At 39.2% G+C, this 13,432-nt stretch overlaps 1 protein-coding gene across 1 annotated transcript; it reads left to right on the top strand.

The window, feature by feature from the left end:
• The first annotated feature begins 10,134 nt into the window (after window positions 1-10,134).
• LOC145487347 (HIG1 domain family member 1C-like) lies at window positions 10,135-12,829 on the top strand. The gene is made up of 2 exons (XM_081466109.1): window positions 10,135-10,324; window positions 12,014-12,829. The coding sequence occupies exons 1-2, from the start codon at window positions 10,213-10,215 to the stop codon at window positions 12,211-12,213; spliced, it is 312 nt and encodes a 103-aa protein (XP_081322235.1). The 5' UTR covers window positions 10,135-10,212; the 3' UTR covers window positions 12,214-12,829.
• Window positions 12,830-13,432: the final 603 nt, after the last annotated feature.

Below are 13,432 nucleotides of genomic sequence, written 5' to 3'. Positions count from 1 at the left end.
GCGGCTCAATTTTCAACAAATTAATTCAATCAAGTGTGGTGAAGTAGTCGCGCTTCTCAAATCAAGTGAACACTGACGGACTAGGACTGCCCCTCACCACGTTCTCGAGCCGGGCTGTCTTCTCACGCTCACTGCACTGCTATTGCTGGGTGTGCTGATCATAGAGTCAAGGCACGCATCTGAAATTATTTTCAAGTTTTGCCTTGTTTGAAATTGTCCTTTAAACCATGGAATTTATCTATACACTGTATGAATGAGCAAAATCTATTGATATCAGTCAATATTAGCTCAAATTGCGTTCAGGCGTTCTTTCATGGCGTCGTCGCCGTAAAAAAGAACACGAAATCGGCGGTTGATAAGCAACCACACTGAGTGAGGGATAATTTCCTGATCCCTTATGGAGCAGACAATAGGTGAGGTTGAATTGTCCACTGAAATGAATGCCACAAAGTAACGAGTGCGTAATCATCCTTGGGACTGTAAATATAAAATCTGTTTTTCGTTTGAATCTGGTAAATAAACTCAGGATGAAAACGAGCATTCAGTTTTCAGAAATTGATCGAATCGTATAAACCCTAATAACACAAGACTCCAGTTTCCGAGGAAGGGGTTTAGAGCGTTTTTCGCACCGCTCCCGAACTAAACGTGAACAAGAGGCTAGCAGAGCCTGCTGGTGGGAATTTCGCGCTGGAGTGCGACCATTCTCCTCGCGACCTCGAGACTCCGCTACTAAAACAAAACACTCGGGCCAGAAATCTCGTCTGCTACGCAGGTTATTGTCAGTATTTTTGACGACAGTTTTCAGCATATCTCATTAACTATCGGTCAAACGGTGCGTCCACACTACGCTGTAGAAATTTGAAAATGCATTTTTTTTTTTTCTACTGTTAAGCCTACTTTCCACACTAATTCGGAGGAATTGTCCGCCGAAAACGGAGTTTTTTTAAATCGGAGGAATTTGAAAACGTCGGCTTTGCATTTTAGTGTGGACGGCATATTTTGAGAACGGAGCCTCTCGAAAACGATGACGTAAAGATGATCATGTGACTAACCCTAACCCTCTACAGTGATTCAAACCTTTATGCCGCCCCTGTGATTGTTGCGTCTTCAGATTTCTCCGACGTCGTGTGGACGGAAACATTTCCGCCGTTTTAAAATTTGTCTGGCGTGCGTAGTGCGGACGTCACGGGACCTGAGAGCACGCTAGTTAATATATATGTATATATATCAATGATCAGGACAACTTTTGTCGACTACTGCATAGTTTGAGTATATTGAAAATTAATGAAAGCGCAGAGCGAGTGGACAAGAGTGGATGGAGGATTTGAGCTGGCGATTAAACAAAAGCGAGAGTTGAAACTTTCGTCGACACTTTTTCTAGAGTTTTCTGTCATCACAGCATTGTAGGGGGTGAATTCGACGAAGAAGTGTACTGAGACACTTGGAAAATTTACATCAACCTGTTTACAATTACATGTCAGATTACCTTGAACTTCCAAAACTCCCCAGGCGTTTCCATGACAGATGTTTAAAGCATGGAAAATGCTTTAAAATGTGTGCTAGCAAAACTTAATTTCTGTCATGTGTAGTTGAAAACTGGAAACAAAAGAGCGGCTGTATACATGGTTCGCAGTTTTATCAGCAATGTGTAAATCGTATGCCAAGTTTCTTGCCTGTAAAAAATAATCAAGTACTATTATTAAAATTTACTAATATAAACTACAAGAATCAACTGGTTTATATAATTGCCGTTTGGCTCAAAAAGGAAAGTGGGCTTTGATATTCTTTTTGGAAACCCTAAGAGAGTGACATTGTCCAAGACCCTGAGGCAAAGAATTCCATAGAGTAGCGTTACTATAGGAAAAGCTGCCCTCGTGAGTACATGTTCCCTGTTCTGGGAACTTAGATCGTATATAATCGAGTTTTTTTAAATCATAATTTGTATCGTATACATATAATGTATTTCAATTTTGAGTGTACTGACTTGGGGCGCAATCTGTACTGGTCACGCAGAAGATTTTCGGCGTGGAGATTTGATTTTTTGACCACAATCCTTTCAACTTTTGTCCTATCTTCGGCATGATCATGAGCTTCTATTAGTGGAATGCACCTTGGCAAGATTCAGAGATTTTAAACTGAATGTAGCGACCATGGTCAAAATCGATCGAATGTAATGCAACCACCTTAGTGTTTGTAGCCCGGGGAGGGCGGGGGCTCCCATATTACTATAACTAGGACGGGGGTGCTCGTCGAAGGGAAATTTTGAAAAGAACCCTTTAGAGGTACCAAGATCCTGCTTTGTGGGTGTGGCTTGGAATTTTTGTTATCCCTAAGAGATACCAATTTTAAAACAGCACATTATCTCCTGTCATATTTTTTCAGCTCAATCCCCTAAAACGTACCGTAAAAGTTCCCGCTGTGGACCTTTTGAGGCTGAACACCCAACAGGTACCAAAACCGCTTTTTAACCCCTGAAAAATATGACGAGCACCCCCCGTCCTTTTTATATGAGAGTCCTGCCCGGGATTTGTAGTTATATTTGGACAGCTATTTAGACCCCCGGAGGCTAGTCTCCTCCGCAGCCGTTTTTTGGGATGTCACGCAACGCCCCCCCCCCCCCCCAAAGAGGAGCGTTGCGTGACATCCCAAAAAACGGCTGCGGAGGAGACTACCCGGAGGCGGGAGCGTCTTTTGTTAAGATCAGACCTGCTACAAACTTGAAGTGTGAAACTTAAAACCACTAAACACTTAGTGTTTCGATGACGGATAGTTTGATATATATGACGTTGTCCTGACGTTGCAACGACGTGAAAATAAAATCAATTAAAGGACGTCATAACAATGTCAAATTGTGTCATAATAACACTGAAGTAGTAAACAGCAGAATTGTGCCTGTTTCTTTAATTTGTCTTGTATCATTAAAAAAAAAAAATAATAAAAATAATAAAAACGTGACCTCGAATTCAGGATGAAAATAATAGATAAATTTAGCCAAGCCTAAAAGCGGAGCGCCGATGAAATACTAATCATTTTAATACCTCGACCAGTAAGCATTCCACCAAAGTGAATGAGTTGATTAAATAAAACGAGTAAATCTCAATAAAGCTCTATCCAAATCATTAAGTGCAAGTGTGAAATTATGGGTGCGATCCATTCAACCAAAATTTCCGGGCTGAGGATCGACCATTTCTTGGGGGCAAAATGCATAGCGACGGGTTCTTCAGGTCTCGTTCCATTCCACTCGCAAAAAGAGTTTCGCGCACATTTAAAATGGCGGATGTTGGATCACTGTTGCTCGTGTTAGAGCTAGTTAGATGACGATTTCGACTTAATCAATGATATTGTGCGAGCTGTTTCATGCGTAGAAATTTAACCCGTATAACGGGTTATTTTCAACATACCGTTCTCATATATTTGGCGGCTGAGTTCGAAGATCTTCAAACGCCACTTTGAAATGAAGAAAAGAACATTCGAAATGCTCTCGAGAAATAGACCGTTTTTAAACAGTCAAAACATACACTGCGTAACACAGCTACCTGACTGTTGGTGCTGCACATAGACGTGCGAGTAACACCAATTGCTGGTTTTCAGTGTCACGCAATTCAAAATAGATCAAAATAAAAATGAAAACCGGTCAATAAATAAAGTCCAGAATCTGGGAAATGAAAGAAGGCAAATATGCAAAGACTCTCGCCAAAATTCTGGTCACAGCAATTTTTCTTATGCGAGATATGCGGAGAAATTTTTTTCCCAAATTTATAGAGATTTGTATGGAGACGCCATGCTGGTGCCCATCCGTATGGGCACCAACATGGTGGCCGGAAACCAACAGAAACATCTGTCACTGAGTTTTGCGAGGAACTTTAAAACTTTAAAACATTAAAATAATACCTTTTCTAAGACATGAACTGTTCAGATAGCCAAGTTCCCCGAAATAAGTCTCTTTTTTAACCATCATGAAAGCTCTCTAGGCCGTCATGTAAATGCCGCGTCACGCAAAAGCTTAGAAATTCAAGCGTAGTATATCACAAAACCAAGAACCCATTCGGAGCGAAAATTTGTATGAATATTAGTTTTCAGCTGCTCTTATACATCATTAAAGTAAAATCTCAGGAAGATTAATAGTTTTGTAGTTCGAAATTTAGTGACGTCATGCGAAGACCAGCTATAAATCTATATCCGTTGTTAACAATCCAAAAGCTGCAATGATAAGTGTTTTCCTCCATGTTGAACATGGAAAGTACCGAACAGCGAGGTACTGTACTGGGATTGCGAATGGATCGGAAAGGTCAAATTTCGATCGGACCGGTCCAACCGAGAAAAGCGGTCCACCTCGAAAGGTGGACCGACTTTTCCGAAACTTTTCCGGTTGAACCGAGCCGATCGATTCAATTTTGGTCGAATAGATCGCGTTCTATACCAAATCCTGTTCGCTTTCAAGCATAATTTTTTTCAAAGACGTGCGGCGCTGTTCTTCTAAAGCTTAAACTGATTGAATTTCATTGGCTGAGTGATAGGGCCGGTCGGGAAAATATTTGGCTCGAGGTCAGGATGTACGGCCGAGAGCCAAATATTTTCCCGTCCGGTCCGACCTCACTCAGTCAATAAGCGTTTTATCACATGACCACCAAGTATTTAAAATTTTGAAAATTCTGTTTGAACCTACATAACATCAGACGACAGCGCGCGGGACGACTACAAAAAAGATTCCACAATACAAGCTTCTCATTTATTTATTCGCTTCGGAATCCGGCAAGAAACTCACAATTCATCGATCGGAAAAGCAGGACTCATTTTCTTATTTCTGTTTTTCTTTCGATTTAAAGCGCACAGTTACAATTCATGTTCAGTCGCAGATCTAGGGGAAGGGGCACGTTATTTTCTTGTTTGCGATGAATTCTTTGATGCTTTCCAATGAAAAAAGTTTCGTCTCAAGACCGTTTGCTTGTTCAGTTCAAAAGTTTATTATCGGGCAGTTCATCCAGATAAGCTGTTTTCTTGACGGTGTTTGCTTGTTGTTAGCTTCTGATAAAGTTCTGAACTCAGTTCCGCATTCATGAAGAGTGTTGAATTCTTTCTGTGCTTTCGGAGTATTAAAATTGGCGACTGAAGCAGTTCTGCATCAGACATTTCGCCAGGATATTAAAACTCGCTGTTAGAATGTTTGTTTTCATCCGACTCATTTTGAAGAAAACAAAATTGCTTTCACGTCATTAACTCGCATCGATTTTGCCGAACGCGTTTCTAGCTAGCAGGGCCTTACACATTTCGGGTAGGGCCGTACGCGTTTTATGCCCTGTCATGCATGTCACTTCGACGCGTACGGCCCTCATACGGGACTTTTATTCTTGTGCGGGGCCGTACGAATCATATGATACTGTACATTACCATTTTGTTTTCTGAAGTCCGGTAAGTGAATTAAATCGGCGATCTGCTCTCAAAGCACAGTTGAAAGCGCGTTGATCGTCACTTCTTCACCTGCAAGGTTCTTATGACTCTTTACAATAACTACATGGCTATTTAACTTAGGCCAAAAGAGGTAATTCTCTGTGAAACGAAAAAAATGTAATCCTTGTTTTACCTTATTTAGGTTTCCATAGCGATGCTATTACACGCCGATTAAAATCTTGTGTCAATAAGTTTTATGGTTTCGTCAACCTCAAGGTTATTTTTAGAACACTCGCAGAATTAAGTCTTTCTTTCCTTACAAAGATCGTTTCAACCGCTCCCAGAAATCGAAGATTGTCTACAAAACCAGTTGCTGGGATTGTGATGCTTTCTACATCGGTAAAACCAAAAGAAGATTGCATGACGGAAAGACGGAGCACTTCAAAGCTCTCACTCAAGTTGTGAAGTTATATTGTAAAGTTTAACTTCTTTTATTTGGTAATAAAGCTTGTTGTTGTTGTTGTTGTAATTGGTCACGCCTCCGCTGTTGCTGATCATTCAACTTCTACCGGTCACAACATCAAATAGGACCATTTTGAAATCCTAGCAAGTGGTCAATGTGACTTACAGCGTAAAATCAAGGAAACATTGTCAATACGGGACTTAACACCTGCCCTAAATGAAAACGTCGGTGGTGAAAAACTTTTCATTTTTTAATTCACATCAGATGTAGTTTCTTTTGTTCGTTGTTGTCTAGCTAGTTACCAATACCTCGCTTTAGTTTTAGTCTTTGTAAGTCTTGTCATATTTTGTAACCGTCACTTCTGAAGATGTATTTTGTAGCATACGAAACGTCAAGTTTAATATACCATGCGAAACCTAATTCTTATGTTTGTAACCGCTGTTTGTTTTCTCTTTGTCCTGAAATTGAAATGGCCGGAAAACAAGAACTTTTGTGAAAAAAAAACAAGACCTTGAAAGTCTATAAATTTGCGCAAGTGGCGTGCCTACGAACGGAAGGAGGAATTTACGGACAGCGACCTGACAACCAAATTTTTAGCTCGATGTATAATATAACCAGAATGTTTTCAGTATGGCTCTCCGCTGGACGCTTTCTGCGCGTAGGAGTTTCGCGTACTTCACTTGGTGTAGCAAGTATTCAATTCTGTTCAGTTCTATTTTGTATTGTAATGATGTAGTTGAGAGGAATTCAATGATTGTGAAAAACACCGGGGAAGGATGATTACTAAGTGGGGGAGGGGTTAGTTATTTTAAACTTTAGCTGATAGCCGGACTTGACGGGGGATAGGACGTGTAAATAGCACGTGTTCATCATTGTGTTAATTTATTGGTGGACTTTTGATCTGAAGTCCCTATTCCCCCTGCCAGTCCCAGAAAAAATCGAAAATTCAAAAGTTTAAGTTTAAGTCAGAAGTCAGATGTTCTTACCTTCATTTTATTCACCAAGCTCTTCCGGAGTTTCGGTCGTCATTCGTACTTTCACTTGTGCCGGAACAGAATAATTCCATTGTATACTTCTGAAACCCTTTCCTTTGGATTCTTTCCGGTTTGCTATCCAGTACTTTGGTTGAAGTTTGAAATTCTTTTGACTCGTCAAAAGCAAAAAAATAAAAAGTCTACGAAGGAGGCTTGTTAGAATCTTGTTAGAACTTGAAAAATGGTGTACTTTGTCTAGAAGGGGAAAAGCGCGGGAAAGTTGATACAGGTTACCAGCTCCCCAGATGGGACGATATAATCTAATCGGTGCTTGTCGCGGGTCCGAAATAACAGTAACAATAACAATAGCTATAAAAACATTTTAAAAATATAAATATTTCGTATTTTCAATAGCTTGAAAATAAGCGGGCAATAAATTTTAAAATGTTAGTTTGTCGCCCTTTTCCGCGCAGTGGGTTTTTGAGTGGGGCGCTTAAACGCGAAAATTGATTGGAAGTCTTTTGAAATGGTTGGAAATGAATCTAAAATTAACAAACGTAATAATAATTTTAATTTCTCCTTAGTTATGATATCTATATATTCGGCATATGATAAAAAAGAAACCACTACGAATATCTGAGACCGTAAATCGCGAATGACATAAATTTGAATCTCGTGAAAAGCCCTCCCAGCCACGGCCCTCCCCCTGCGCGGTGCCTGCCTTGTACCTTGTACTGGACATACGTCAGTCTGTCACTCTGCGACAGATGCCACTGATACGTTTCAGTGTCGAAAAGTTCAATTTTTAGAACTCTGTTCCCTCGTCTTTTTAAACTGTATACAGTTGTCTATATTTCGTGGTATCGGTCAGTCTTATTTCACGTTGATCACCTGAATCAAGAATCTCTCCTTCAGTGAAAGAAATAGCAAAGCCGGAGACCATCTCCACAAGCACGTGGAGTTGGCGCTGTCTGGAAATACATTTTTCCAGAAATTTGCTGCATACTACACCAGAAACAATGTTTTATTTTTGTCTGAAGCAACAATGCATAAACAATATTCCGCATTGGACTAATTTAAAACCACCGGATAGAATCAGAGCGGACAGATCAATTAGTGACGTCACAATAGCAGCTTTGAAAGATAATGGTTTGCCTTTGTAATACTGTAAACTGATTACAAATTTTAGGGATCGATGCGTTTGAACTTCGTGGGTTCGTTGTTTGTCTAGCTGAAGGGATGTGTTTGAATTTTGAGAGTTTGTTGTCTGTTTTGCTCCCTACTTCTTGCAAATAATAGTTAACTAAAATTTATTATCCGCTAATTTTAAAGCTATTGTTATTGTTATTGTTTTTGGAAAACTAGGAAACAATAAAAGTTCAATTTTTCTGACCCCCGACAATTTACCCGCGACCTGCGACCCGTGCCCCACGCCGATTAGATTATCTCGGGTGGGACTGGGATCGAAGTAAACTTCCGAACTGGCACCTGGGTAAATTCAGAGCCTAATATACTATAATGGTGACAATTTTCTTCCTGAATGAAAAGGTTTTTTTAAAATTACTTAAGGTTTTGAAGTCGTGGTTCAAATGTATGACTGTTCTAAGGCGGCAACGGTTACCAAAACCTATTTTTTTTTTATCAAAACAAGACATTTTTGGGGGTTTTAATTTCTTTTAAACCCTCAAATGCAAATGAGCCTTTTTCACGATGTCACGTTTTAACGATTTTTTCATTTAAACGAAAATAAGCCTCACTGCTCGATTTATCATGCCGAACTTAGTAAATATACTCAGTTTAATATCATAAGAATCTGCTGTAAAGTCATGGTGATAGAAATATGGGAATTGCGTGACATCTTCAAATTGGTACATTCAAGGGAGGTCAAGAACATCTCTGCCACTGTTTAGGGGCCTCTTTCAGCCTTTTAGCAGAATGTAACAAAAAACAGATACATCACGGAAAATTTAGCGAAATTGAGCGTAATTTAAAATTCCTTCCTCTCCTGAAAATACTCCCTCTCTAGGGTCCGACCCGGTCCACTGAACACATAATGACGTCAAAGGTACTCTTGAATAACCTTCCCTGTCACGTTCACAACTGTGACACAGCAATTCTCGTCATGCTACTAATTTCAAGCATGAAAGTTGAGAAATCAACAGTGCACGTATAGTTCAGGGTTTGGCTGCCTTCAGTAAGTACGTGCACAATGTTAGAATCTAGTTTATCGTCATCAAAGTCCTAAAGACTAAAAAAGATTGGTTCCCACAAGGTGTCAGAGATCAGGTTCAGGAACAACGTCGATTCTAATAATATTGTGCTAGGTTGCTTATAATTTGTACCATTCCTGTACAATTCACGTGAACTCGGATTTTTATGCGTCTTCAAAATCCGCTGGCTGATTCAAACTTTTGTTGACAAAGTCCCTGAGGGAAAAAACAAACAAAAAAAAAGAAGCAGATATTTGTTCAGCTGTACGCCGCTGACTTAACTTTGTTGTAAGTTTTTAGAATTTCCGTCACGTGACCGTCAACTGGACAAACACATTTTTTTCCACAAGACAAACTAAAAACTTTCGAATAATACTAACGATAATAAACTGTTTCGTTTTGCGTGGAACTCTGTCAAATTTTTGTTATTTACTACACCCTTGTTCTCAAAGTGCACTTTCTGGTGGTAATTAATTATAGCACTAAAGGAAATCACAGTTGATTTAATTGGCATTTTATTGGATGATTATCGTGTGTTTACACATGTATGTGGAGGAAAATTATCCACGCTTGAAAACTTATGTAGTCTGATATGGACGCCCCCGCATTTCAGAAAGCGGGGTTATAAATAATTTACAATGAACAAATATTGAAAATTATGGACTTGAAAACGTGACTAGTGCCATGCTGCCCTGAGCCAAAATAACGCTGTCAAGGCGTGTGGAATTAGGAAATGTCGCAATTATCGTCATGATCGAAGAAACTCAAACAAAATATTAGCTTTTGTGATATTGTATAGATCTGTGAACGATCAAAAACGTGGGTCATTTTGCTTTTATTCCTCAATTTTAGGGAAAAAAAAGAAATTTAAGAATTTTTAAATAAAATGCCGCCACAAATCTAATTTTAAAACGTGGATATCTGCCGAGGATTTGTTTCGGTTCTAGCTGGGCGGGATTAAACGATTTTCTCGGAAGATCCACATTGGTTTGAATTTCAGCAGTTCAGGAAGAAATCGTGACTCGAATATATGACGTCAGAGTCGTAGAACAATTCCTTGACGTCATGACGACATTGCATCATCCACGTATTTGATGGGCGAAGCCAACAGCTTTTCAGCAAACCCAGAGGTGAAGCGAATCAACAGTGTTCTCCACGCAAGCAAAAGGAAACTAAAATGGCTCCAACCGCACAACAATTAAGCGCAGAATGGATGACTGAAGCTGAAAAGGAGACAGAAACAGACAGATTGGTACGAAAAAGCAAGCAATCGCCATTTATCCCCATTGGTGAGTCGAGCTTTAGTTTATGTTATGTAAGCATATTACTTATCTTCTTCGCTGTGAGCTTCTTTCCAAAATGTTTGTCCTCAAGATTTCTGAAATCCCACTGTCGTACTGTTGCATGTGTTTATGAGAAAGTATCATAGAAATGTGTTTGAATCATACGAACGTTTAAAATCGGTTTCAAGGTTTTCACAGACCAGCCGGCAAGTGTCATGTAAACAGCTTATGCTATAGAGAAAGGGCCGTGTAATTCGCTTTGTGTGTTACTGCTTTACTAGTTTACGACTCGTTATTTCACTGCCCTCAATTTTCCTATCTTTAAAAGGTCCAGCGAAAACCAGACATATTTTCGCGACGCGTGTTTGTGTAGCCTGCGAACACAGACGAATCAATCTTGCAGGCAGGTTAATTATTCTAGAATTTTGTTTTGATCTTTTAGTTTACTTTATTTGCAATGCCATCTCGTATCTTTTTTCTTGAGTTCCAGAAATCGTGAAATCGTCGAATTTGTGACAATTTTAGGGAGTGTGTTCGCTTTTTGACATGGCAAATTTGATTAAATATGTAAGGCTCTCGGGCAGAGTATTTCGTGAGAGAAGTCATGATTCACCAAGCGGAATGAAAGCAATTACTGCTCAAGCGACGCGAAGTAGTGCTCGCGACAATGAAAAAATCTTTTAGGAAATCATTTACATTGTGGTGAAATGAGAACTTGGAAAATGACGCAATAGTTAAAGAACGATTACTCCCGAATACTGATCTAAACTTCTGTTGCTTATTTTGTGGGTAATAATTTAGAAAATTTCAAGCAATTTTTTTACTAGCAATTTCCTCAAATTAGCTACATTTCAATTTTATCGAAAAGGAAAATGGAAAAACTATTAAATGGCGGAAAGCCAGATTGAAGAGCACATGGTACATGTGTGTCTCAGCGTAAAAGGAAGTCCGGGATTTCTAGGAAATATCCATTCTTTACACAATAGCTGATGCAACAGTATTGGGTGGATGTCAATCTTCTTAACTTGAATTTCTTGTTTTTGAGGAAGGTTAACTTCGCTAACACGTCTCAAGGAAATAACTAACGCGACTCTAGGAAATAACTGTTATTTACAAAATAGCTGATGCAACAGTACTAGGTGGATGTCAATGAGGATGTTCTTAACTTAAATTTCTTGTTTTTGAGGTATTTTAACTTCCCAAACACGACTCAAGGAAATAACTAACGCAACTCTAGGAAATAAATATTATTTACGAAATAGCTGATGCAGCATTACCAGCTGGGTGTCAATGAGGATGTTCTTAACTTGAATTTCTTGTTTTTGAGGTAGTTAAACTTTCCTAACACGACTCTAGGAAATAACTATTATTTACAAAATAGCTGATGCAACAGTACTAGGTGGGTGTCAATGACGATGTTCTTAACTTGAATTTCTTGTTTCTGAGGTAGTTTAACTTCCCTAACATGGCTCAAGTTAAAATAATGAAAAAAATGTAAATATGTTTCAATTTTTTTGTCATTGTGTGAAATATAATTTGTTGACTAAAATCAACCATGGTGTGCTGGAAGAACATCTTGTAGTCAATCATTCAGTGATTCAGCGACTTTGAATTCTAGGATCATTACATTCACTAGTCCCATTCTTTATACTTATTAGACGTAAACTGAGACATCTTTGCCTTTATTTATTGCAGGAATTGCAGGAACTGTCGCTGCGTGTGTCTGGGGTGGAATTGCTTACAGATACAGAGGACCTGCCATGACTACCAGCAGATATCTCATGAGGTTACGGGTAATCGCACAGAGTTGTGTTGTGGGCTCAATATTGGCTGGTATTGGTGTCACGGCACTACAAGACAAGCTTGAGGCTCAAGCTCAAGCAAAAAAGCACTGAGAAAACAACTATTAGTCTAACAGACTTAAAACAGGGAAGCATGGACATGTTAACACTAGCAAATCTGGCAACTCGGGAGTTCTGAGTGCAAAATGGCACAGGTTCAAGCCCTGTCATAAAATCAAGTAATGACAGAAATTAAGGGAAGCAGCAATCAATGCGTTGTTGTGATTATAGTACTGTTGTGGAATCAATCTTAATAAAAATTTCCCAAAAAGTGCTCTTTAAAGAAAACAAACTGTGTCTGCTCACAAGAGTATTTATGTAACTATATGAAAATAATACATTTTGTAAACGTAATTTGCATTATTTGTAAATATTTATTGTTGTTAGATGATTGGGATGAATGCCATTGTGTCCACTGTAGTTGGTGACACCAAGCTGATATCTCTGTTAAGTTTCATAACTGATAATGATGTAGTAACAGTCAGATTGTTTGCGACACATTGTTTTGTTTTTTAATGGCAACAGTAACAACCAATAGAAATAAACTCAGTATCTGTTATTTTTCATTAGTGCTGAGCCCTATGGTCAAAGTCCTTAGTTCTTGATGGAAAGATATTCATAAGAACTGAAGAGGTGTTATTTCAAATAAATGTTGTTATTAATGTTGATCATTCTGTTCAATGTATTTCTACAAATAATTTTAAAAAGTAGCTGGCTTCAGTTGGTATAAAGGTTGCACAGTATACAGTATCATTACTTGGCAAATGGATTTTAGTTGACCAGCTTCCAACCTTGAGGGCTCATGACAAATGGAAGAGTAACAGTTTTTTGGGGGTTGGAGGGGTGGTTGTGCACATGCTGTATGGGGAGGGGGGTAATTAAATATTTCTAGCATTTTGGGAAAAGGAGTGGAGTAGCTTGACCATCCAGTCTCTTGCTTAGGCCTAGCAGCTTTCCCTTTTGTCAATAACATTTCTAGCGGAGCTCCAGCGGCTCAAAGGGCCGCCAAGTGGAGCTCCATACTCATATAGGAAAGAAAAGGAAACTCATGAGTTGATTTTCTCATGGTTATCATGGCTAGCGGTATTGCTCGTGGGTGCGTACGCACGACTATGACGACGACAGAGTCACGCAACATGGCTGCCGTACTTCAAATAATAGGTTGACAGAGAGAGGCAGCCTTGGTTTACCGTGTACTTCTTTGATATTGGACATTCATGTTATCATCAATTGACACCTGTCAAAACAAGGTGTCCGCTGACCAGTATCATGT

Source organism: Orbicella franksi, chromosome 5 (assembly GCF_964199315.1).
Source record: "Orbicella franksi chromosome 5, jaOrbFran1.1, whole genome shotgun sequence".
Taxonomy (NCBI): domain Eukaryota; kingdom Metazoa; phylum Cnidaria; class Anthozoa; order Scleractinia; family Merulinidae; genus Orbicella; species Orbicella franksi.
This window is presented reverse-complemented; position numbering and strand designations above follow the sequence as displayed.